The 27,425-nt window shown below is 35.7% G+C and overlaps 1 protein-coding gene across 1 annotated transcript; it reads right to left on the minus strand.

Annotated features, from left to right (window-relative positions):
- On the minus strand, nucleotides 1-26,972 carry LOC117984585 (nose resistant to fluoxetine protein 6-like). Its single transcript, XM_034971209.2, has 14 exons — nucleotides 26,887-26,972; nucleotides 15,780-15,931; nucleotides 13,226-13,505; nucleotides 12,385-12,579; nucleotides 11,277-11,356; nucleotides 10,096-10,289; nucleotides 3,885-3,999; nucleotides 3,392-3,606; nucleotides 3,110-3,303; nucleotides 2,763-2,898; nucleotides 1,403-1,589; nucleotides 1,163-1,305; nucleotides 930-1,038; nucleotides 1-724 (listed from the first exon to the last, which is right to left on the minus strand). The coding sequence occupies exons 1-14, from the start codon at nucleotides 26,970-26,972 to the stop codon at nucleotides 312-314; spliced, it is 2,499 nt and encodes an 832-aa protein (XP_034827100.1). The 3' UTR covers nucleotides 1-311.
- Nucleotides 26,973-27,425: the final 453 nt, after the last annotated feature.

A 27,425-nucleotide genomic window follows, 5' to 3' on the forward strand; every position in this document is an offset into this window, starting at 1 on the left:
TGCATTATTTATATCAGGACTTACCTACATATTTCTACAAATACATAACGTTCCTTTTAACGAACGAAAACTACAACAATTTGCAGCTCTTGAATTTGTCATGATTCCTAATAGAATCACTAAAATTAAGCTTTTGCAAATGTAAAAACTATTTCACTTCTAAATTATATTAGTTTTATCTTTTTATTAAAGTGCTCAAAGGATATTCTTTATTTTGAGTTTAATTTGTAAATATTTATATCACGTCTCCTTACGTTGACTAACAGATCAAGTAAAAACTACGAATCCAAATTTTAATATATTCCAGGACTTTAAAACTTGGAAACTTCCTTCGTCACTAACTCGCCACCTCTTTCTAACTCGTCCAAAACTTTATTTTTATCTAAATTCTCACTTTCTTCTTCTATCGACCATTTTTTGTCCAAACCTGTGTCCATATTATCTAAAACAAGACTATTTTTATCATGAACATGACCATTTTTCTCTACACCTAAGTCCTTGTTCTCTAAAATTATTCCATTCTTTTGCAACATGAGATCATTTTTCTCTAAAACTGGTCCATTTCTCTGCAGTGTGGGATCGTTCTTTTCCAATATATGATCATCTTTTTGGAGAGTAGTAATAGTTATGTTATTTTCTAGTAACGATCTGTCTTTATCGGGCAACGGTCCTGGTTTTGATGAATCAGCAACTTTTTCGCCTGGTGGTCTGCGTTTTCTTTGACCTAGTAATAAAAAGTTTTCTATAGAGCTTTTGGTCACGTTTCAGCAAATTTTTATTCAATCTCATTATTATAATTTATGCATAGATATAGAATAACTTATAAGCATTTTCAAGGCATTAAACTTTATAAATGGTAAGTATCTATAATTTGAATATTGTCGACAAATACATAGATTACGTCTTTCTACTCTCAAATAACAAATTACCTCCTTCAAGAGCCATTTTGATCATAGTAGAGAACGGTGCATCAATCACAACAGTGACTATGTATGAAACCCATAAAGCGATCACTAAAAACGCCATGAAGTCGAATATCTGTAAGGAAATTAAATATTTTTATCAATTTATCATGGATATACAATAATAAATAACCTCACTAAAATTTACAATAATAAAGGTAAATAATTTGTGGGTAAAATCATAAAAAAATATCTCTTACCCCTGCACCTTGGCTAAAATATTGGGGCATCAGCTGCATACCCGCAACCACAAACATAATTGGGTAATGGTACAAGTACATTGCATAAGAGATGCGAGCAGGGATCTTCCAGATTGAAAGTGTAAGCAGCCAATTTATGGGACCTGAAAATTATCATCGCGAAGATTTAAGTGAGATATACCGGTCTATTTACAATTTATATTTTTTACTAAAGGTAATCCTCTAAAGTTAAATTCTTACCTCCATATCCTTTAGCACAGGCAAAGATAATCCAACCCAATCCCACAGCCCAGAGAGCGCGCATAAAGGAATTGAATAGATTGTCTCCAACCTGGTTATTCCAGTCAAGCTGCATGACTAGGAAGGATGTATAAAAGGCGGATGCAATCAGGGTAAGGGCTATTATCCAAGAGATGAGCATAAAACTCTGGAAATAAAAATTTACATCATAAAATCAAAAATTGAAGATAGAGGTTGTGCAAAGAATTATAAATTATTTGGTCATAAAGCCTTTTTGTATGGATGAGAAAAAGAGAGAAAACAAGAAACCAAGAAAATATTATGGTTTTACCATACTAATCTATATTGCTAATTTAAATCAAAAGTGTGTCTGTCTATCAGACCTTTTCACAGCCTATCCGATTTTAATGCAATTTGGGACAAACTTAATATGCCAGGAACGGACGGATAGCTACGTTTTATCCTGGAAAATCAAAGTTATCACCATCTCACGGGACTTTTAAAATACCTAAATCCACTGGGATGAAGACGTGGACATCATTTAGTAGGAAATCAACAATAATAATACGTTTATGATAAAATCCATTCGATAGCAGATGCAGACGTAACCAATAAATCACAGACTAATATTAAAAATTAACAGATAGATGCGTATAATGAGCTTTATTGAGCTAGCAATTGAAAGTATTAGAATTATTACTTTTTGAAAAATAAAAAATAACACGTAAATTTAGTAATTAATTACTTATGAAACCCGATGGTCTACTGTGATACGTTAAAATGAAGAATAGAAACCTTATACAATTATTAATAATTTTAATCAATATTTGTGTTTAGTACAGAGCCTAGATGACTCTTTATGATTTGAACGATCATATTATAAGGACAACGTATTTAACACTGTACAATTCTTCCCTTATGATAATTTACTATTACTAAACAATGATACAGTAAATCAATTATTGTCACAATCATTGTAATATAAGCACTACTTTTAGTTGTTTACTAAATTTATTGTACTAGAAACTAAGTAGGAACGAACCTTGTGTTCAAGTAAATTATTATTGATTGCAATTTGAATAAATCAAGAATCGCAATGATGAATGTTTGGGTTTGTTATTGTGATAAACAAGAATGTTATCTTTTAAGACCTTTCTTAATATCTTTTATTAATATTCCATTTCTTATTTGTAAGATAATCTTGGATTATATCCTCATTAAATAATTATTTCTGATAAATCATCACGTGAAATATAAAATTTGTTCCTAAATCTCCTTGGTACAGTTAGATTTTTGTACGTTCAACACTTGGACCTAAAAATACTCCGTTCAATATTGAATTATTATCAGACAAACTCACTGTATTGAGCCTAATCTCTCGTCCTTTGTAGATATTTAGGATGTAACCAAAAATCATGCCTACGAAGAATGGTGAACCTCGTGTCAAAGTATTCATGTAGTAATTGTTCATATAAAACGTCTGTTCATCTAAGCGTCTGAAAAAGATAACAAAATAAGAAAATAAGAAAAAAAACTAAAATTGCAATAATATGACAGCAGTTTCAAAAAATAGAGAAAACGCATTAGGTTGTATTGTGATCCCACATTGTGGCAAATATAATAATTAAATTTGCAAGAATATATCAGTATATACAAGATAATATACTTAGCATTCGTATGCATATTCATAAATTATAATACACTTACGGAACTGTCATATTTGTGGAAGGCATGTCCTTCATAAAGTTCCATATTGTAGCTGCAACAAGAATTGCTAACAATCCAAAGACTAGAGCAGACCATGCAGCCTTCTTATTTTTTCCAAGGACCCAATATAAGACTAATGGCGATACAATGTGGAGTTGAATGTCAATGGCGATATACCAAGAATGTTGAATGCACTGAAAGAAATAATAGTAAGTACATAATTTATCAGACTGGTGACTCCACTGTTTTAAAATGAAACTGACATGGGAAAAAATGACTCACAATATCTTCGGGGTTCACATAATTCTGGACATGCAGTAACGTTGTCCACCAAAAAGTCCGACATCTTTCAGCGTTACGGGCAACGTTTACCCAATATGGGCCATCTGCCATTCGGTGGAATACAGAAGCCTCAAAAAGAACTAACGCCGCTAACAGTGGGAACATACGAAGAAGTCGATTCAAGTAGAATACATGCAAGCGTTTCAGGAAAGTGGCTGAAAATTAAGGATACTATTAATAAAAACAAGAAAAATGACAAAGTAGTATAATAAGTTCAAGTAAACTTATGTGGCTTATTCGGTTCACTAAAGGATAAAAAACAATACGACACCATTATAATTTTATTGATGGCAATAATTTTAGACTTCAAATTGCAAGAAATGTATGAAATGGTAATATGTATTTCGATTGATACTAGATAAGAGTATGATAGAAAATTAAGTTAAGATTTAGCTTGATCTATCAAACAATATTATTTATTCAGAACACTTACTTCCAGACATTTTTCCTACAGAAGTGTAGACAAGCAAAAGTCCTGCCATTAGAAAGAACGAATCGACGGAGAAGAGGCCCGTTGATATCCATACTGCATCTCCAGAAGTTACCCACTGTAAAAATTAAAAATAAACAGATTATTATTGTTACAAATAACAAAATTGAGAATTAATTAACTGGTAATTTACATACAATTAATATTTTATCGATATGAAATCATAAATATTGTATTATTATCGCTAACACCAATATAATAGAAGCTAATATTGTCATTAATATTTCGTGATTATCATTTTAACCGCCATGTTCAACCGCATTCAAATCAGCGCAAACGGAGGGAAAAAGTACTGTGGTAGTTCTGATGGATAGTTAAATATCAACCATGTTTGCCCAAAGGTTAATGTGTACTTCTGGGGGAGTAAAAAAGTCTCAGAGCATATTGCTCCTCCTGTCATACATGCAGTACGTGGAGTCATCTTACGTAAAAAGCACAGCCTTCGCGTTCAATATTATTATATAAACTTATAGGGCTTTTATGGGACTACTTTGTTTACGTGGCATATCAGGCATGTTTGCTAATGCCAGAATCGATTGTTTCTTTGCAGTCATGTGCAAAAGATACGCATGCGTAATACGCCAGTTGCGTGCTGACGCGAACAGACTCTTGAGTGTGATAGCCAGAAGGCTCGACAGTCGACTACTGTTAAATGAACCGCTGCTGCAAAGTATAACTACTTACCCTCTAACAATTAAACCTGGAATAGCGGTGGAATAGTAATTATACTCGGTTTTGTCTTTTTCCTTCAAATGTCAAATTACTGATGACAGAGAAAGACAAAACAGAGTATAACTATTCCACCGCTATTCCAGGTTTATTTGTTAGAGGGTTAGTGTAAAAACCATGCAGTAGTAATTCACATAAGTTTATCTCATTTTATTTGACATATAAAAGTTCTCCCTATATAACTCTTTGTCGCTTGAAATAAATAAACTTTAAATTATGTATTTATCTAGTTCGAGCAGAATAACATGTATGCAAGTATGAGTATGCAAGGTACTCGTACAATTTACTAAAGTGGACAGTGGCGTAGGTTAAAATGGTGGTGTAGGTGGCAATAGAAAATATCTAGATAAAAATTATCATTATCTGTTAAATTGGTCTTAGTTCACACGAATAAAATAAATGATCAAACGAACTTCCAAGTGAAGTTCGATCATTATTATATGAGTTGCTTCATTAGAATATATGATTTTATACACTGTAGTTTCCCTATTTACTTGGTAACCTCGCACAATTTTAAAGATTTATTTTAAAACAATTCAAAACGTATTTCCGGCGTACTCGCCCCCACTACGACGCCTCGGCTTTAGCTCATTATTTTAGAGTATGTAGTGTAACTTGTACAAAACTTTCTATTATTTGGGATAAGCCATGCATCGGGGAGGGAGGGAGATCATATATTCTAATGAAGCAACTCATATAATAATGATCGAACTTCACTTGGAAGTTCGTTTGATCATTTATTATACATTCGTTGCTTCATTATTCATATATGATTTTATACACTGTAGATGTTAAGAGAAGAAAGTTTTGGAATTAAAAGCATAATTTGTTATTATTATGATTTTAGATTTTATGATTAATACACAAATCGGCTTATGTATTTTAATAATTATATGTACCTAGTTCTTATTAATCTAAGTAACTAGTTCACTGTCCTAATCAATGATATTGATCAAGTCTTATCTTAATTTATTGATACTTGATTACTGATCGGGTGAATTCCCCTTAGTCCAGGATAATTTTGTTGTAGAATTGGGCAAAAGAGTCAGAGGAGCTAGTCCAGCCTGTGGTCTTGCGAATAGTTCTGATAATGACGTCAGCAGAGCTCGCGGCCGAATACCTACGGCGATGTGTACACCGCTCTCTGACCGGACTTGTTTCATCCATCTACCGATGGACTGCGTTATCGCAGCTTTATATTATGATCGCTTCTGTGTTAACAGGAGCGTATTTGTTCTCTCAGGTCTTATATTTCTAGTTATAGAAATGTAATCTGAACTTATCACTAATAAATTTTTTAGTGATAAGTTTTTCTGTGGTATGTATATACTATATATAGTTCTTTTTTTTTTTTTGTTGTATTGACCTGTAAATTTAAATACTAAAAAATCTGAAAGGACACTAGCTGGGCAAATACTTATTTTGTCTAAAGTATGGCAGGCACAAAACTGGTCGATCTCTACCAGGTGCAGACGTTTCTATGATGTCTGTTATCATTATTTTGGCACCGGTCTCGGAAAACTTGATATTGTCGAGCTTGATAAGAGGCAGGTACCGAGTGCTAAGGAGACTACAAGTTAATTCGTGGCCTTTTCGAGGATAAGCTCGGTATTAGGGAACCATGTTGAAATAAAGTTTAAAACTACTTGTGGATCCCAAGTGCTCGAGTAATTGGATTTTATAGGCCTCGATTTGTATGCACCTTTAAGAGGGCGCTTCACACACTCGTCTCAGCCGATGTTATAAATATAAATGCTGACAAAGCAGAACGGTGAGGATTTAGACTGCCATACGCACAACTACTATTAGGAATGTAAGTATGATTTTTTCGAGGGCTCGAATACGTCAATGTTGTTCTCGATGCAATATTGCCACCACAGCTTAAGCGACTTCACAGTACTGTCAGAGAGCGAAGCTATCATTAGCGTAGATGATGCTGGACAAACGCCTTTTCGGATAAAGGTTGCCGCAGAGCCTCGCGACAGCCCGGGTAAGACGCTTGTACAAGGGATGATGATCTCTGAAACGAGATTGCAAGAGGTGTTTTTGGGATTTAGATAATACACATCTGAAACTATTAAGTTTTGCAGTAGCTATAACCACGGCTGCGAAGGCCAGTGGGGATATACCAGTATACTGCTTTATACTCCCTTGCTTTATCATCAATGATTTTTCTAAGGCATTTAAGTATTAGCGAAAAGTTAGTCAGGATTTGTTTTTCATGGAATACCTCTGGAACACTTCGCATCGTCAGGTGATGCGAATAAGTCTATCTCTGGTTGGCCAAAATATTGTTGATATCATGGAAAATCTATCATGGATAATCTGGATTGATTACTCTGGAAGCGGCGTCGTCGTCGCGGTTTTCTTTGATGTTCACATATTTACGATGCGAATATCCAAAGTCCGCATTGTTCACCCCATTTTCAAAGTAAGTACTCTAGCTAAATCGTGTAGGTGGGGATATTGTATGCCCCCCCATACGGTTCATATAGTTATCTATGCGTAGTAATAATGCACAGTCGGTTACATTGCTAGCAAACGACCTCAAGCCTAGAAGAGCGGCCATTAGATCCAAATAATTAATATGGTTCGCTGTTTCTGTGGCTTCCCATCTGCCACTAACTTGGTTCTTTTCACATACAGCCCCTAGCCTATTCTAGACGCGTCGGAATAGGTCTCGAGTTTGAAGTTAGGTTGTCATATAAAGTTGGATGTAGTATCAATATTTAAAATCTACCAATTTAGATCATCTAATATAACGTTCGACAGGTTGATTTTTGCCTCGTAAATACCATATTTAAGCAGGGCTAGGTATTTTTGCCGCTCTAAGATCTTAGTATACATCCATGTATACTTAGCTACTGGACAAGCTGCAACTAAAACTCGATAAGACGGGTAAATTCACGAATAGAACTCTTGGCTGTCAGTTTAGTAAACTTGTGACCAACTTGGCAATTTTACAACGCTTATCGGCGGAAAGATACATGCTTATAAGACATTTAGTGTCCTATACGAATCCTAGGAACTTGAAGGATTGTCGCGGAGTTCAATAATTACAGACAATGCAATATCTTTAACGTTTCGTTAACATTATCTAAGCACTGCTTACATGTTTCGCTGATACACAGAATGTCATCTAAGTAACATACCGACTGAAAGCCCGGATTTCTTAGATATGCCAACATTTCCCTCATGATCTTAGTAAACCTACGTGGGGCCACTGATAAGCCAAACGGAAGGCCATTAAAGCCGTGCGTAAATATTTTGGATGAATAATATGAGGCTGAAAACAAAATCTTAAGTAAGTACTTGCGGTCAGAAGGCCGGACAGGTAGGTACGAAGAAAGAATATGCATCTTTAAGATAGATGGTAGCTAGGTACCCATCACGTGAAATTAATTTACATGCAGTTCGGTAATCCTCCATTTTGAAATGCTCGTTACTAAACGTTTGTTACCGTTAGGTTTTGGAGTAAGAAATAGGTAGGTACCTATCTTGGATATGAATTGATCTTTTGTCCTTTTGCACTCCGATATAGCTCCTAGTGCAATTAATTTATTAATTGTTTCAAGCATTTTGTAAGTTTTCCGAATGTGAAGAACTATTTTGAGGTAGGTACCTATTATAGACTGGTTTTCTACAGTTCTAAATGGTATAGTATAGCCATGTTTAACCCAATCTAGTACAACACTATTATTAGTTATTTTTAACCAACAATCATAAAAATGGGTAAGACGACCTGTATGTACATGTGCTAGTGATGATTCTGCGTTGGGGCAGGGGGCTTCCACTGAGTCGCAGCTCGCTGCGGCTGCTGCGCTGACGCTGTGTAAGGGCGGCGAACACCTAAGGTCGTTGGCCTCCTGCGGTGGTCTCCGCGCCCCTCCCCCCCCTGCTCGCCGGGTACTGAGGCGGCGCATAGTTTCCCCGGTAGGAAGTTGCTCGAGAGCTGGACGGCTGTGTTTTTTTTTTTTTTTTTTGGTTTAGCAGGTCTTTTGATGAAAAGACCCTGCTTCTCGATAGCTTTTGCAGCCCTTATCTTCTCAGATAAAGTTGAGCCAAAAGTTAATCATCTCGCTTGGATTCGCTTATTATATTGTATAAAAACGATTTATCTAAACTGGAACTTATCAGTCTTATTCTACTTTGAGTTGCTAAATGATGTGAATCAATTAGCAACCTGCATCTGCTGAGATGTTTTGTTGTCGCTCTTTAAGAGCAAATCAATACCCCTGTTGAAGGCAGTGATTCCTGCACTCAGCTGTTGCTGCGTTCCGGACCATGTCCAGTAACGCGGCTCTGCGTTTAGTTTAGGCGCCTGCAGGAGCCTATAGTTGTCTGGGATTAGGCATACCTTTCCGTAGTAAAGGAAGCCACAATTTTGATAAATTATCGTGAATTTTTCTCTGTAGTCTGGTGAGTCGGACTTAGACTCCCCGAGGGCTTCCAGTATTTCTGGGCCCAAATTTGGCAAATCACTAGTGAAGGTCAGGCCCAGCCACGCCCTCATTTTAGTCGGCGCTATCGTTAGATACCGGCCCCGCCTCTAGTGTGATTTCTGGAGCAGCTACTGCTGACTCGGGATCGTGTCACAGTTGTGTCCATGATCTCTGTTATCTAAGATTACAATTTTGTAATTTTATTTATGAAAATAAAAACTTGAGGGTAGATCGAAAAACGGAAAATACTTTGAAAAAGACTTTTCCTGATCGCAGAGGAACGTTACATCTATTTTAGATTGTACGTATGTTCTGCTTAGGTCATCGTTGGAGACTCGCAGTCAACCCCGATGTCTTACCCGTTTTATAATAAGTGGGTATCTTGTTTTGGGATATGTCAAAGTTATTGACTCGCAGTCAATCCCAGTGCATTCCAAAACTTATGTCTGCTTAGGTCATCGTTGGAGACTCGCAGTCAACCCCGATGCCTCATTGGTCGTACTCGTTTTATAATAAGTGGGTATCTTGTTTTGGGATATGTCAAAGTTATTGACTCGCAGTCAATCCCAGTGCATTCCAAAACTTATGTTCACTTTCACTTCACTAAAAGGCACTTTAAAGAAACACTTTACTAACCTTATTCGTTTCTTCTTATTTTTCTTGCGTATTTCTCAATTTGAGACTGCGCACTTCTTTTCGGCATGGTGCTCGGAAGGCGCGTGCGATAGTTACCGCGCACAAAAAAGGAATGTGCTAAAGCCGAGGCGTCGTAGTGGGGGCGAGTACGCCGGAAATACGTTTTGAATTGTTTTAAAATAAATCTTTAAAATTGTGCGAGGTTACCAAGTAAATAGGGAAACTACAGTGTATAAAATCATATATGAATAATGAAGCAACGAATGTATAATGATAAATATTTAAGTATTTGGAAACAGCATAAAGGTAATCTTTGTTGCAAAAGATAAACAATATGGATAACTCACATAGATTCCATCTAAGAGATTATAATTGAAGTTGTGCATGGAGAATGCATGGCCAATGATGACCCACATCATAGAGATAGATCTGATGCCGTCCAAACATTCGAGCGCGTTCTTGTTTGGAACAAAAGTAACAAGACGTCGAGTATTTGTGTATATGGAGAACATGCGGATGTAGATGATGGCACTCTTTGGATCTGTAATAAGACAATTCAATACAGAAGTTATGACTATAAATATGAAGATGTGGATACTGTTGTAAGCCCGGAATAAAATTACAGCGTTTTGAAATCATGAAAATTTCTTATTAAAACGAATTCTATAGATACAACTTGATCTTTTAAGAATAATAGAGAACAGATTTTGGTAAATTTCTGTTTTGTTTATGATTTCAGAAGGAAACTAATAAAGTAATCAAAAGTCAAATGATTTATTCAAAATAGGTAATAAATTACTCTTATTGATAGTCTGGTATGGTGTTAGATTTGTAAGATATAGTGGTGATAATTATTACGCAAACTTAAAACTAAAGCTACGAGGGTTCCAAACGCGCCCAGGTCTGAGAAGAGCCCACAACAAACTCAGCCGGGTATTCTTTTTATTATCACCACTTTACAAAATTATTGAAACTTATTAGAACTATCACAAAGCCGTTAAGCAACTCATTCCCAAGCTTGCTTATCATTTAAATAATTCTTTACATTGTAATAGGATTTTTCAATTAGTTTACGTTTTATGAAAACTTTGAACTTGTTGAGAGACATCTCCAATATGTCTTCAGTATGTTTTTAATATAGTAATAATTTTACTATATTAAAAACCAATTAATAATTCATAAGCTGTAAATCCTGTAGATAATCATTTTAATATAATGCTTTTAATACAACGTCTGCTCAGACCAATCAATCATGGGCGTTTGTGATAGAAATTGTTTTTACTTAATTTCAGGGGATTTTAGATAGCGGTTAATTTTATATATAAAATCCGTATTTCTTTATTCATTTCTACTTTCTCATACAACCTACTCTGTATGAAAATAGATTTTTTTTACTTATTAGCCACGTATTTATTATTTACAAAATTTCTCTGAGTTAATATTTGATTAGTTAATATTCAAATGAAAACAAAACTGTGTTTGTATGAAACTTCAGCTGATATATTTCTAAAAAGTTAGACGTACTAACCTCTTTTTAGGACAAATAGGTGAGTGACGTCGTAAAGCGTACCCACTACTGTTAAAAGAGCAATACAAGAGAAGATCGCACTGAAACAAAACAAAATAGAAACATTAGTGTCTGAAGTTCAATGCGAAGATAAAGTATGTAATGGATATATTATTAATCGAACATTCTATGGACAGATAGCATTTATATTATTATATTAGGAGTATAAATACTATTTGAAATCGATAAATAATTTAATTAAAAAGATATCCGGGGAGAGATGTACATGACTGAAGAAAAATTGTGAAAAAGAACTATGTAAAAGCATTTAAAAATTAAAACCATTAGAAGAATTATGACGGATACCAACAATACTATTATCTCTCAATCAATCAAATACCTAGTTGTTTGACAAAGTTAAGTGTACGGAAGCTTGGGATGTTGTTTCGAAAGGGCATTATTGCTCGGGAATCGCTGGTCCAATCGTAGCTTGGCGCTTCGCTATCGAGATTCAGGCACTTTAGTGAGTGATTGAAGATACATGTGGCTCCATCTAGTAACACCGTTGTAAATTTTTTTTTTACAGGTTGGAAACGCATGATTGCTGTGTGATCGGGTATCAGTCAGTACATTATGTACAAAGAAATGTTGGAAATTTAGAAACTTGGTTTAAACCTGAGCTTGCTGCTGATTAATAGGCAAGACTATAAAGTTATAAATTAGAATCTAATCGCTGACGTATAGGCTTATGATTAATTTTTTATAACCCACTTAACATCTAATGACGACAATTTGATAAGTCTATTACCGAATTTATATTGAAAGTCAAATTATCAGGTCGAAATGCATCGAAATTATTACACAATAAATTTTATAATATGTTCAACGTTAAATTTATCCATAAAATGAATTTTTTAATGACTTATCTATATTATCACTTTTAAATTAACAAATTATAGGTAGGTACAGAAAGAAATAAGGGAAAAAAGACGTTTATTCACGAAACTGTGCCACACATCACGTCATCTTAAAACTATAAGAGCTGGTTATACAGCAGTGATTACCAAGAATTTACGCACAATACATAGATACTATATTAAAAGAGACAGTAGAGAGAAAAATTACTTACATAGCTACATAATCGACAGGTACCCAGGGTTTGTCTTCAGGCAGTCGACAGAACTGTTCTTCAAACTGAAATCCAACGGAACTCCAATTGAACAGACCCCTTTGTGTAAACTGATGAGAAGTGCAAACTTTGGGTATACAAATAGCGACATTCGCAGCAGCCCTTGCTGCGAGCTCTTGAGGATCGATTCGGTTTCTGTAAATAGTAAAGTAGGTACCACTTAGTATTTAAAATTGGTTTCATGTTTTTTAGAGGCCCTAGTGTACCTTTTCGAGAAGTGCATTGCAAGAAATCTGCAGTTTAGTATATGGAGATGGAAAAACGTCGTAGATAATTTGACAATACCAGAGATCAGATAAATCATAAAACGTAAACTTAATGAAAAATCCATTGACTTATATGTATATTACTTCGTATGGACAGGGTTATTGAACAATCAAAATGGCACCGGCTCATTGGTGCTTAAGCACCAATGCAACTTCAGTGACGTCTGGATTTCAAACGGGTCATTCATTAGTATCTAAGAGGTGACGCTGATTTATTTGAATTCTAAACCGTGAAAAATTTTGTTCGCCTGACCATATTTTGTCATTTATATCGATGAAAAAATCCTATTAAGTACAATACAAAGGATTATTTGAATGATAAGAAAGCTTGGGAATGAATGAATGCCTTAACGGCGTTGAGTATTCTAATGTCTCTTAAACTCAGCCTTATGTTCTTTGATATACTTATTATTGTAATATTAGTATACACATACTAAGAACAAAACACGGAGGATAAAATAAGGAGTAGAGTGAATTATCAACACACTGTATTTATAGAAATAATAAAATCTTACAAATTATCTCTTTTTGCAACTGCAAAGCTTTGTGCTTCAGCTATAATCCCGTTATCGAAGTGAACGATTTTCATGTTACTAAAGTCACGTGGTGGTATAAGAACTTCGTCAAATGGTAACTCGAAGGTTTGATTCAAGGGTATCCGAAGAAAGCAGTATTTTCCTTCGATATTCATATTTTCTATCGTTTCTGCTATTCCTAGACATTGGTGGTAGTTTCCTAGATCAGTGTCACCTAACGTGAACAGTCCTCTGGGTATTCTCATTCCTGAATCCAAGACTGCAACAAGAAAATAAAATAATCATAATTATTTTATCTAGCCGATGGTTACAATTTTGAGTGGGCATTTTCATAATATCTATCAGATACTAAATTTATTTTCATATAAACTTTTTTCATATTGTATCCCATCCTATTATGGAGCCAATCCGCTTCCTTAATTTAAATGCGCCTTTCTTTGAATTTTTGTATTCTTATAAAACACCTACCTACTATTGTTTATAATAATATAAACTTCTATCATTTGACTTTTTTTTAATTCATGTAGCTTTATTTATTTTATTTATTTCATGTAGAACAGTTTTTGCCACTAATGATTATTATGTCAAGACTTAGACAACCAGTTCGGAAAGCAGCTTCTATTGAGAAAAGCCGGCAAGAAACAATCAATCAAGCAATTCTGTAATATATACACAATTTCGAAACTAAAATGAAAGGTCTACCCATGTGTATTTCTAACTTCACTTTTGTAATACTTAGGTAGGTGTGAAAAAGGATAGCACTAGATTTAAAACTCGTCAATTTAGTTTATTTTATTGATTATGTACCTACAACAGAATTAGAAAGATTGCTTAGATTAAACTATCATGAGTGATGATTTAATAGAAATGCGAGATAAGATCCTTTCAATAGATTCGTTTGTATACATTAAGTATTTTATTTGCTATACAAAAAATAATATTTAACATGTTATTAAAAATATGATTCCTCGAGAATGAATTCCACTGCTAGAAACGTAGACCCATTTTTTTTTTTTTTTAAAGAATATTAGACATATTAAATGACTAATATTCCCCTTTCCTCTCCAATAAAGCGTCAGGCTTGTGCTAGGAGTAGGTACGAAAATAGTGCAACGGGCGGGATTTGAACCGTCGACCTTTCGGTTTTCAGTCCACTCCTATACCGGTTGAGCTATTGAGGCTCTAAAATAATAACAATTTATTCAATATAATGAAATGAAATATGATTAAATATTTTTTGGAAATTATTATAAAATTATACCTAACGATAAAATAATATTTTTGTCTGGTTGGCTATCAAAAGACGAAAAGTGATTTTGAAATATAAAATTTGGATTCAAATTTTTAAAGAAAATTGCATATTATTGTTGCTCTATCAGAGCTATGCTCGAAATTTCTCTACGTATACAAATGAGATCACATAACGAAATTCACAGAAGATATTTGAATTTAGAGAAATTTAAATCAGAAATGACGAGATCCGTAGGAGAACTAGAGGAACTGACATAGTTGAAGTGGCAAGGGGCGGAACACAGTTCGAGAAACTATTAGAAATCGAGGTCCGAACTTCGAAGTCCGAAGGTGCTAGAATAACGGCACCGGAAAGCGCAGTTTTCTTACAAAGTTTCATTAGGTGGCCAGACGACATCAAGCGAGCCGCAGGGAGTCGATGGATTAAGGTGGCGTGGCGCAAGACCGTGATGTGTGGATGTCCCTACTAGAGACCTATGTCCAGCTGTGGACATCTATCGGTTGACGATGATGGGTGATGAGGATTTAAACTGTCGTAAGGGATATTCATCCTCAACCTCACCCCTCTCGCAGCACGCCCTGCGTGTTGCCATCCGGCTCCGCTCTGTACGCAGTTTGCTTTGCGCCACGTCGCGTCGTCGCATATATAGACTCACTAGAGGATGCCCGCGACTTCGTCCGCATGGATTCAGAATTTTAAAATTCCCGTGGGAACTCTTTGATTTTCCGGGATGAAAAGCAGTCTATGTCCTTCCCCAGGATTCAGGCCATCACTGTACCAAATTTCGTCAAAATAGGTTGAACGGATGGTCCGTGAAAGGCTAGCAGACAGACAGACAGATATACTTTCTCATTTATAATATTAGTATGGATGAGTATCGACCCAGAATGGTTTCCAAACTAATGGGACATAGTCCGACAAAGATTCACGTGAGTTTAGCCATTTATGTTTATTTACAATAAGTAGTTGATGGTTGAGACCACGTACTAAACTTAGCGTGAGGCGCTCTCGACTATGGACTGACAAGGTAAAGAGGCTGGCAAGAAGCGGCTGGGTGAGGAAGGCTGAGGGCAGGGTGTGATGGTGCTAACTAGGGAAGATTCAACAGAGGAAGTCTGCAGGCAGGTAATGATAATAGTTATAATAAATAAAGATCCATTACAAATAATGCAATGTAAAATTCTTAAAGTATACGTTATCACTAACTAAATGGCTTAAGATGAATAGAAAAGAGATTAAAGAAACACTGAATGGTATATATTATAAGAAATATAGACTTACATCGTCCATACAGACTTGTGTCGTTTCTCCTGATAAATTCCAGCTGTTTCACACATTCTTCAGAATCTAATACTCTCTTATAAAGATCTTCATCAAAAACACGACTATTCTCTAAATCTATAACTAAATGACTATTTGCAAGAACTAAAACACTAATCAAAACCAAAAGTGTAATATTTAACTCCATAATTATCACTGCACAATTTTTTTTGTTCAAAATTATTTCATATTCTGTTGTTTCTTCATTCGCGATGTTTAGCGTAATGAAATTAATTTTTTGGCACTTGGATGCCTTTATTAATTTATTGTTGTAATTAGCAAATATATCTTATCTAAAAAGTTATCGGATAGAGGTAAATTTATTACTCATGTAAATTCTGAATTGCGATTTTGCCACCGATAGTAATAAAATTCCTCCGAAATGTATTTTCCGGGTTTACATCAAAACTTAGATAGCGCAACTTTTTATATGATTCGGTATACTTAAATATTTAACAATAGAAGAAAATTACAAATTATTAAGACAAGCAAAATATCACTACTAAGGAAAGTAGGATAAATAAATATTTAGGAATAAAACTATAAAAGTTGTACTTTGCGGAATACGTTATCGAATATTTTTACGTCATTATTTTTTCTGCAAAGAAACATAATATGATGTAGAATAAGGAGGAACATGCTTGTCAAGAAGATGCCTATTCATCAAGATTTGAAGGTTAGGATATTAAACGTGGAGGGTAAAATGGAAACCGAAAGGGCAATTCATATCGTAGCAGTTCGAATTAAAAAAGAGGAAGCAAATCGCTTCTTAATTGTCAGTGAAATGTCGACTACGTACGGATGCAGACTTTGATGATCCTTTGCGATAAAAGCAATATGAGGGAGTAACCAGATCAAAAAGATCTAGGGAACACTCTCCGAAAGTATAAATAGAATCATTGACGTTGGAAGACCACTGACACTGGAATAGAAAAAATAAATATGGATAGCGCCATACAAGCAACTTGGCGCGCATTCCCACACTTTGAAGTTTAGAAAAGTTGACCAGCGCTTAGTCACAAATGATCCACTGAATCTAAGCATCAAGCTGGTTCTTGGTAGATATAAGGTAAAGGTGAAGCTGTTTCGGCGTGAACTGCCGCTTGACCTTGAGGATGTCAAGTTTCTTTAGAACATGAACAAAAGAGTAAACAAAACAAAGCATTTGCGCATTACATTTCTGCTATCGCAAATGTCTACATAATCTAAGCCTATAGGTTTGGTATGTATTATAATACAATAACTAAAGTTCCATTAATCAATCATGTTCTAGAATGTAAAGAGAAACGTATATTTTGTATAAATATCGAAGATAAGACCTAGATGTCTGGAAACTTTACAAAGTAATTTAATTAGAATGACTTAATCTAATCTAGACTGGGCTGTTCCACAATTTAGCCTACCTAAATATTCGTCTAATATCCTTGCAAGTCATGCTTATCGTGCCTTTTTGAAATCTTGTACTTAATTATTATAATCAACACCTTATCTTAAAATTTTATCTTAAATCTTAAAATAAAAGGGTTATTCTAAAATCCTTTTCATCTTGATTGTAATTTGCCGGAACCACTCCTTAATATCATCGAGTCACTTCCTTCTCTGTCATTTATCACTTTTTGGTTAAAGTTAGGTATTTTTAGTGCTTCGGCATTTAGAGAAATGATTCCACGGTTACTTCCACAGATAATTGAACATTCTGGATAGACATAACTTTCTACCTATTACGGTTCACGACATACAACCCGCTGACAGACATACGGACGGATGGATGGGCAGCGAAGTCTTAGTAATAGGGCCCCGTTGGTACCCTTCGGATACGGAACCCTAAAAAATAAGGTGGCATACTTTACTAGATGTCACGTAGGCAGGTAATTCGTTTGCAATTTATATGTGCAAGTTTTCCGAAAAAAAGATAAAGAGTGAAATGATTGAAAATATGAGTCAATATTTTCGATTATCTTTAAAATAAGGTAATCAGTTATTAAAAGAATTATTGATTACTTGCTAGTAAAAGAAATGAAAGAAGTGTAGGTATGCGTATTTAGCTTGATTAGTATCTTAGAACCAATAATAATAAAATTAGTCATAGGTAGCTATCGATAATTAATAATTTTACTCAAAATTAAGATAATTTAAATGCAAGACTGATTATTATCACAGCGTAAGGATATTATGATATTAGCAGTGGCGTGCAGGCCATAGAGGCATAAATGCACTGCTTACCCCAGTTGCAATAGCTCAATGCATGTTTTTCATTATGACCTGCCATTAAACAGGCTCCTACCTAACTAATGCCTTCAAACCCTGTGCACGCCACTGGATATTAGGTACATACAGGATGTGACCAGAACGCTAGTAAAAACGAAGACAGGTGATACTACTGATGATTACTGATATTATAATACCGAAAAACCGGCTAAGTGCGAGTCAGGCTCGCGCAATGGGGGTTCCGTACTACAGTCGTATTTTTTCGACATTTTGCACGATAATTCAAAAACTATGATGCATAAAAATAAATAAAAACCCGTTTTAGAATGTACAGGTGAAGACCTTTCATATGATACCCCACTTGATATAGTCACTCACTTCGAAAGTTGAAAATACTAATTATTAGTTCATGACCACAATTTAATTTGTGTGATCTAACCCTAAATTCACGGTTTTCAGATCTTTCCCCAAAAGTCAGCTATAAGATCTACCTACCTGCCAAATTTCATGATTCTAGGTCAACGGGAAATACCCTGTAGGTTTCTTGACAGACAGACAGACAGACAACAAAGTGATCCTATAAGGGTTCCGTTTTTCCTTTTGAGGTACGGAACCCTAAAAAACGCGAAAAAATGTTATACAAAACCTACATTTTGTAAAAGTTCACGATATATTGCAAATGAAACACCTGACTGAGGGTAGAGGTCAACGAACGTTGCTTAAGTAGGCCAATCGGAGTCAATGTAATGTCGTAAGCGGGACGTTGACCCGAGTATTGCACGCTATACATTGCGGGGTTGAAAAACACTAATTCACTAAAACTACGAGGGTTGGGTAGGTATGCGCAAAAATTACAGTAAAGTCTCTCTAGCTAAAGTGATCAATTAATACGTCCATAACTCTAGCGAAGGCAGCAAATCGGTAGGTCGTGGTAATTACCGGTAAGTATAATGTCTCATTGTTAATTGTTAGGGCATATCTCGGGCGGATCTCTTTGGGACTGTCCGCCTTATCTGCGTAAGAGGCTGTGGACTCCGGGCGATATAAGGGGCTGCTATTCATTGTCTTTCTTATAAGACACCGTTTAAGTTTGCTAGTTCCATACGCTTATAGGTAGTCATCAGTCATCACTACCCCTATTATAAATGCGAAAGTGGGTTTGTTTGTTTATTTGTTTGTTTGTTGGTTTGTCCTTCAATCCCGTCGCAACGGAGTGACGTGATTCTTTGCATGGGTATAGTTTAAGACACGGCTTCGCGTGGATTTAGATTTTTAAAAATCCCGAGGGAACTCTTCGATTTTCTGGGATAAAAAGTAGGCCATGTCCTTCCCCGGGATGCAAGCTATCTATATGTACCAAATTTTGCTAAAATCGGTTGAATGAATGAGCCATGAAAAGCCAGCAGACAGACAGACAGACACACTTTCGCATTTATAATATTAGTATGGATGGATTAAGTGTGGATTTTCAATTGAATTAACCTAGCAGTGCATTTCTGGTTTTGTTACCTTTTATTTTTTAGGAATTGGTAGTTTCTACATTCTATGACATTTCTTAATTAAAATCAGTACCTACCCATATTATAAATGCGAAAGTGTGTTTGTTTGTTGGTTTGTCCTTCAATCACGTCGCAACGGTGCAACGGATTGACGTGATTTTATGCATGAGCATAGATAAACACCTGGAGAGTGACATAGGCTACTTTTTATCCCGGAAAATCAAAGAGTTCCCACGGGATTTTTAAAAACCTAATTCTACGCGGACGAAGTCGCGGGCATCAGCTAGTTTATTATAAAATATGCTTAAAAGGAACCATAGTTATTAGTAAATAGTAAGTATCTAATCACTGGGTTTTACACACTCTAATCCGGAGGGATCATATTATTACCTTAGATATCAGTTCCGATTTGGTACCTAACCTACAGACAGTGGCAATGAACGCCTAGGAATTATAATAATTTTGATGTAAGCTTTGTGTTGTACGATAATTTAATTCTGTTTATTAATCTTTGGCCTTGTAAATTGGGCAACAATACTTATAGTGCATTGACCATTTTTAACTAATTTCATACAGGTACGGAGAAGCTAAAGTCAATATTGTACCTTTCACACCATATTTCTATGAAATCTGAACCAATTTTGGTATGGGTGGCTACTATCTGGCTGGTCTATTTTTTTTTGCAACAATGCTAGAATTAGTTTAGTACAGAGAAGAAACAGCAAGAAACTCGGCGGTTGGTCTTTTTAAAACTTAGGTAGTAGGTATATGTTAATATGTACCTACCTACTTACATTTTAGTCCCACGATTGCAGCTGAAGCGAATCAAAGCCACGCTCTTTTATCATTACAGGATCTTCGTTTGCACTATACCTACCTATACTAGCTTATGCTCGCGTCCGAGTGGACTACACAAATTTCAAACCCCTATATTATCCCCTCAAGGGTTGAATTTTCAAATTTTTTTTCTTAGCGGATGCCTACGTCCTAGTAGCTATCTATATGCCAAATTTCAGCCCGATCCGTCTAGTAGTTTGTGAGCTGTGCGTTGATAGATCAGTCAGATTATTATAAGTATGTTTTTTATGAGCATAGGTTAGGTTAGGTTATAAATAAACAAATCATTAATTCATTTATTCATTCATACTTTAAAACTTTTCCTATCTTTGCACTGTACCTACAGCTGTTAGATAAAACACTGGGGAGGTAGCTCTATCGGTATAATATCACAAAATTTATCCAAATTTTGTTACGTGGGATATAAAAGTTATATAAAGCAATAAGCGATAAAACGATCGTGTAATTTATGGGCCGCCTTATCACTTTAGTTGCTTGCAATTAGCACTCGATAATGTTTGTAAGGAAATTTTCTGTACATTCGCTATTATAAAATGTATTGAGATAATGGGTAGAATGCTAACATTATTGTCAAAGACATTTTAAATATTGTAATGGTGATTATTGAAATGTAGAAACTGAACGTGAGCGTGACTAAATGAATATTTAGGTAGGTACAGCGTAGAATTCGGTATACACTTTTTTATCTTTATTAATTAATTAGCGACCCGCCCCGGCTTTGCACGGGTAGCTAATTACAATTTTTATAGGGATCTCTAATTTAAAAAATATATAAGTAGCCTATGGATTGTTAAATGACGGACTTTCATCCCTTATTTAAATCTAAATATTATATAAAAGGAAAAGGTGACTGACTGACTGACTGATCTATCAACGCACAGCTCAAACTACTGGATGGATATGACGTAGGCATTCGCTAAGAAAGGTTTTTTGAAAATTCAACCTATAAGGGGGTTAAATAGGGGTTGGAAATTTATCTAGTCCACGCGGACGAAGTCGCGAACATAAACTAGCTTTATATAAGCTGAAAGTTTCTCTGCGTATTGTCTTCATCATCACAAACTTTCATCCCTTATTAATTAATTTTGTTGAAATTAGAATACATTACGATACAGCCCACAAGCCATTAACAAAATATTTCAACTCTTTTCCACACTTCTTGTTTTAGAATTATAATTTTTTCAAAATATCGTATATAAGTATCTGTACCTAATTAGTGATGATTCGTCTTCACAAACATTCGCTCTGTATCAATTCAGCCATAATAATAAGTTACCTACTTATCAAATCCCAAAACGATTATTCTAACTACCAGTTTCCCCCAGTTTCGAGTATCAATTTGTAGCATATTCAAAACGAACGTTTAACTTTTATTCCTAATATGTTTCCATTTCTAATTCCGAATTCCATTCCCAACAGTAGTCATCATTGTTTCGCAAAACGTAGGTTGCCATTTTGTTTCCGTAGGCTATTTTTAAATTGGCTTAACCCACGCCAAAACGATTTTAGACACACGATATTATGCAGATCTGTTATGTTTAGATTTTAGAATCATTTTGAACTAAGTATAAAAGTTATTTCTCACCCACAACTTGGAACGTATCAAGCAGTTAAAGTAGATTGTTCGACGCCTCATTTTATAAAAAAATAATTAAATATCCCAATTGCTTATGGAGTGCATATTTTTACAGTAGGTAAGTGGTACAAATTAATAGTGCCATAGCTGATTATTTCATTGTCTCTGTTACTTGGTTCCTTCGAATTTACAGGCGTATTTTTTTAGGAGATCATTTTCGCGATCAGCTGTTTGCAGGGTTGTTACATTGGAGTTTTAAGCTATTCTTTAAGTCCTCAATCTCCTCCCTGCCTATCACTACGAGGCTCATGATTTTTAGGGTTCCGTACTTCAAAAGGAAAAACGGAACCCTTATAGGATCACTTTGTTGTCTGTCTGTCTGTCAAGAAACCTACAGGGTACTTCCCGTTGACCTATAATCATGAAATTTGGCAGAAAGGTAGGTTTTATAGCTGACATGAGGGAAAAATCTGCGAACCGTGAGTTTGTGGTTACATCACAAGAAAAAAATTAAAATGTTTTCAGGAACAAATATTGCTATTTTCAACTTTTGAGAAATAAACGATTTATTTATTTATTATTATTAACTTTCAAAGTAAGATTACTATACCAAGTGGGGTATCATAATATGAAAGGGCTTTACTTGTACATTCTAAAACAGATTTTTATTTATTTTTAGGCATAATAGTTTTTGATTTATCGTGCAAAATGTCGATAAAATAAGATTGTATTACGGAACCCTCAGTGCGCGAGTCTGACTCGCACTTGACCGGTTTTTTGGTGAGTCATCTACGCATCGGTCCTAGCCTTGTCTTGCCGGGATGTAACAGACTGTATAGTTAGGTATTTCATATCTACCTAACTATTAGTGGGTACGTAAAAGTTTTTATCTCTATATTCGAGTTTTAATATGATAGTTCTAACAGCTATAATGACAAGTTTTAATTTATATTTTAACCGTCTTTAGTACACTAGCTCTAACAAAAACCAGTAGGTAATTTTATTATTTCTGCATTCTACAGTTCAAAAGGATTAACAAATCATTTTATCTAATACCAGATGATTGATAAGGTTACATAATAATACCTAATAAGTATGTAATTTTGTATTATGTAAGTATTATGATTATGAATACTTGCTTTGCGCCTTGTAAAATTTAGGTGCAATTTCAATTTCCGACAAAATATTTAAAACCTATCATATTCTGAAGTTCTACTTTATTCATATTGTCCACGGCTCTCCATTCTATTCCTTAGACTTACGCTATACTTTAAGTAATTTTATGTAGAAAAGTCTCAGATTAGTCCTGTTAGAGGGAAATGGCTGGGGAAGTAAAAGTTTTAAGTTTTACTGTAAACGTTTCAACGTTTAAAGTTTAACTGAAACTTTTGGTTGCAAAATAAAATTGCAAGAGAATTGTAGGTGCAGTTCAAAAAACTAGACGTAAAAGTTAAAACCCGTCTCATCAGTTTTGTTTTACCGCACCTAAAATTGTTGTTATTATGTACCTACCTAGTATAGGATCATTATTGGGGCAAAGCAACAGTATAACAGGGATAGCAATAGGTTTAGACGTGTCATTTTAGTTTAGTTTAGAGAGTGTACCTACAAGAAATTCGGCCCCAATGGTACCGATTCTGAGCACAACCTAATTTTAGAGTATTCGCACCTTCTTCTTACTAATGTAATATGAAAAGGACAGACGCAGTTTGACAGTTTTAACTTTAATTTCTAGATGGTAAAACCCAACCCGTGATTTTAGCGCACAGTCGAGAGTACCTATACTGTTTAAATTTGTAGCGTACACTAAAATTTAGAGTCTTTAAATGTAAACTTCATGTTCTGTCCCTTTTTAGCATTGTTTTAGCATTGTCTTTATTTCGTAAAAGTCTAGTCACAGTTTTTGTACACGAGAGCTCTCCATAATGTTCTCAAAAGTGTATGAAGACTGACTATCTGCACTTGGTAAGTATTCTGAGAGGAGACTCGTGCTCAGCAACGTGCCAGCAGTGGGTTAATCATGATGAAGCAGGTAGAGTAAGTACCTTGGAGTGAAACTCTTTTTTAGGGTTCCGTACCTCAAAAGGAAAAACGGAACCCTTACGGGTCCGTCTGTCTGTCGGTCTGTCAAGAAACCTACAGGGTACTTCCCGTTGACCTAGCATCATGAAAATTGACAGGTAGGTAGGTCTTATAGCTGAGATTCGGGGGAAAATCTGAAAAAAATTAAATTGTGGTCATGAACAATTAGGTATAGCTATTTTCAACTTTCAAAGTAAGATTACTATAGGTACCAAGTGGGGTATCATAATATGAAGTATCATATTATCATAACTTGTACATTCTAAAACAGATTTTTATTTATTTTTACGCATACCTAATAGTTTTTGATTTATCGTGCAAAATGTCGAAAAAATACGACTGTACTACGGAACCCTCGGTGCGCCAGCCTGACTCGCACTTGGCCGGTTTTCTTTTTATTCAGATACAAGTTAGCTCTTGACTGCCATATCACCTAGTGGTAAGTGATGATGCAGTCCAAGATGAAAGCGCGCTAATCTGTAAGGGATATGACAATTTTTATTAAGCCCACACCGCTTTGGTTTCTACACGGCATCGTACCGGAACGCTAAATCGCTTGACGGCACGGCGTAGCCGGTAGGGTGGTTAATGTTTCATGCAAGATCCCTACTTCTTGATTAATTTGTAAGGTAGCACCTGCTACTGTTCAGTAGTACCTAACGTGCAATCGAAAGAGATAATTTCAAAGACTTTTTTATTCGTTATCATTATAAGAAGACGTGGCGTGTAGGAATGCACCCGTGTCGCCCGGGGGCCGGAAGACGACCGAATTAAATGGGAGCCCAGTGCACGCGAAACGACCGTAATCACAGGAGCTGATGCTGGGTAGATACCTGTACTGATTGTTTATATTGACGTGTGGAGAATACGCCTCTAGAGTTCAGGCTCCCATAGAATAAATTGCTAAGAGAAATGCCGGATCACATGGCTATAGTCCGCGCGCGACAGGTCGACAATCGGGGAGAGAACGCCTCGCACTCCCGCACAGCCCCCCGTGCTTACCCTGTGCTGGCGAGCGCGGGTGACATGCCCCGACTGCCATCTCGACCTGTCGCGTACCTAATACAAATTCAATATAATTAATAGTCTCGATAGCTCAACGGTTATAGGAGCGGACTGAAAACCGAAAGGTCGCCGGTTAAAATCCCACCCGTTACACTATTGTCGTACCTACTCCTAGCACAAACTTTACGCTTAATTATTGGAGGGGAAAGGGGAATATTAGCAATTTGGCTAATATTCTTTTTTTTTTAAACTACCTATCAAAATCTGTAAAGGTCCGTACTATCTCGCACTATTAGTGCATGCTGGCTACTACTTATTACTTGAGCTTCTACTTACTCTAGCAGCCTTTGAGGTGACTGAAAGACTGATTTATCAACGCATAGCTGTACTTAACAACTCGGGATGAAATTCGGCATGCAGACTATTATGACGTATGTAAGGTGCCCACGAAGGAAAAATAATTCGATGACGATTTCACAAGTTTATTTGTCGATTTTCATTGCAGAACTACCTGCCTATTAGGCCACACGGCTTTTTATATCGTTTATCATGAATGAACTCAGATATTAATCGAAATGACGTGAAGTTACCTTCGTTCATTCCTTAAGATTCGTTTTCAAAGTATCTTAATTAAAGTCATTATTATGTTAACAAACAAATATATTATGTAATACTACTTTGATAAATAATTTTAGTAATTTTAGTAAGTTACTTTAAATAGATATGCAATTTAGGGATGTGTATTGTCAACAACATTTGATTGAATGAATCACATAAGGTTTAGGTTGCAATATTCTTCATTCAATCAAATGTTTCCTTCATATTATATTTAATGCGTTCTATTAATTATGGCCATAGTATTTAACTCATTACAAATCTTAATATTTATAACATGATTTCTAACACGTAAAACATACGCCAAGAAAGGAATTTTGAAAATTCAACCCCTATAAAGGGGTTTGTGGGTACGTAGTACACACGGATGAAGTGGTGGCCATATACGCTAATAGGTATTATAATAAATAGATTGCCAGTAGAGGATGACCAATTTTGATGATCAAGCATTTTTTAAATGTTTAGGTACTTATTAGGGTTCCGTACGTCAAAAGGAAAAACGGAACCCTATAGGATCACTTTGTTGTCTGTCTGTCTGTCTGTCGGTCTGTCAAGAAACCTACAGGGTACTTCCCGTTGACCTAGAATCATGAAATTTGGCAGGTAGGTAGATCTTATAGCTGAAATTCGAGGGAAAATCTGTGAATTTGTGGTTACGTCACACAAAAAAAATTAAATTGTGGTCATGAACTAATGATTAGTATTTTCAATTTTCTAGTTAAGATAACTATATCAAGTGGGATATCATATGAAAGGTCTTCACTTGTGCATTCTAAAACAGATTTTTTATTTATTTTTATGTATCATAGTTTTGGAGATTATCCTGCAAAATGTCGAAAAAATACGACTGTAGTACGGAACCCTCATTGCGCCTGACTCGCACTTGGCCGGTTTTTTATATCAGAAATTCCAACATTGTAACGATGTTAGATACCTAATATTAACATTTAGCCAATCTATTGGAATTGTTGGCGATAATATGATTATTGTGATGTCACATTAATTTTAATCCATACGCATCTATCATCTATCATTATCTATATTCATAGCTTATAATATTTACTCATAATAATATAAGGTCGGCATCCTATTTTCTTTTTGGACTAAGCTATGAAATTAACCTTTTTTTTAATGGGTACAGACTACAGAGGGCGGGTGATTGTGGGTACCTGGCTGGTAGGTACCCTAATAATTAACGAATTAGGGTACCTACCAGCCAGGTTACCTCCCCGTGTGCCTGAGTGTTGCGAGTCCCTTTTGGATACGTCCAGGAGGACAAGCAGCGCTTGGGCCGGTGTACCCCAGCAACATGGTTAACAATTTCTCTTCATAGGATGTTGTTAGCAATGGCTAGTAATTGACCTGGCAGGAAGGAGGTGTTCGTCCGCGCGTCCCTCTGAGCTCGAGCAGAGGGCGCAGTAGACCCGCGTCCATGGGGAAGCATGCCGGAGACAGTGAGGATGGGAAACGTGAAAACGGAATCGCTTTTCCCGCAAGCTCTGCTCTCTAAGAGGACCTGTGGATGATGGACACGGGGTGGTCCGCTGTCATATTACAAACCAATGCTAGTCAAGCACGAAACAAGTAGTCTAGTCTGAAGTTGATATTTATGGCAATTTGCGCAAGCCATAAGACCCAACATAGACAAACGGCAAACTAACAAACTACTCCGCCTGGACAGAGGTAAACTTAGGAAGGTGGTGGGACTCATAACAGGGCATAGCCCACTAAACAAACACCTTTTCGTTATAGGTGTCACCGACA

This window comes from Maniola hyperantus, chromosome 8 (assembly GCF_902806685.2).
Source record: "Maniola hyperantus chromosome 8, iAphHyp1.2, whole genome shotgun sequence".
In the NCBI taxonomy this organism is placed as follows: domain Eukaryota; kingdom Metazoa; phylum Arthropoda; class Insecta; order Lepidoptera; family Nymphalidae; genus Maniola; species Maniola hyperantus.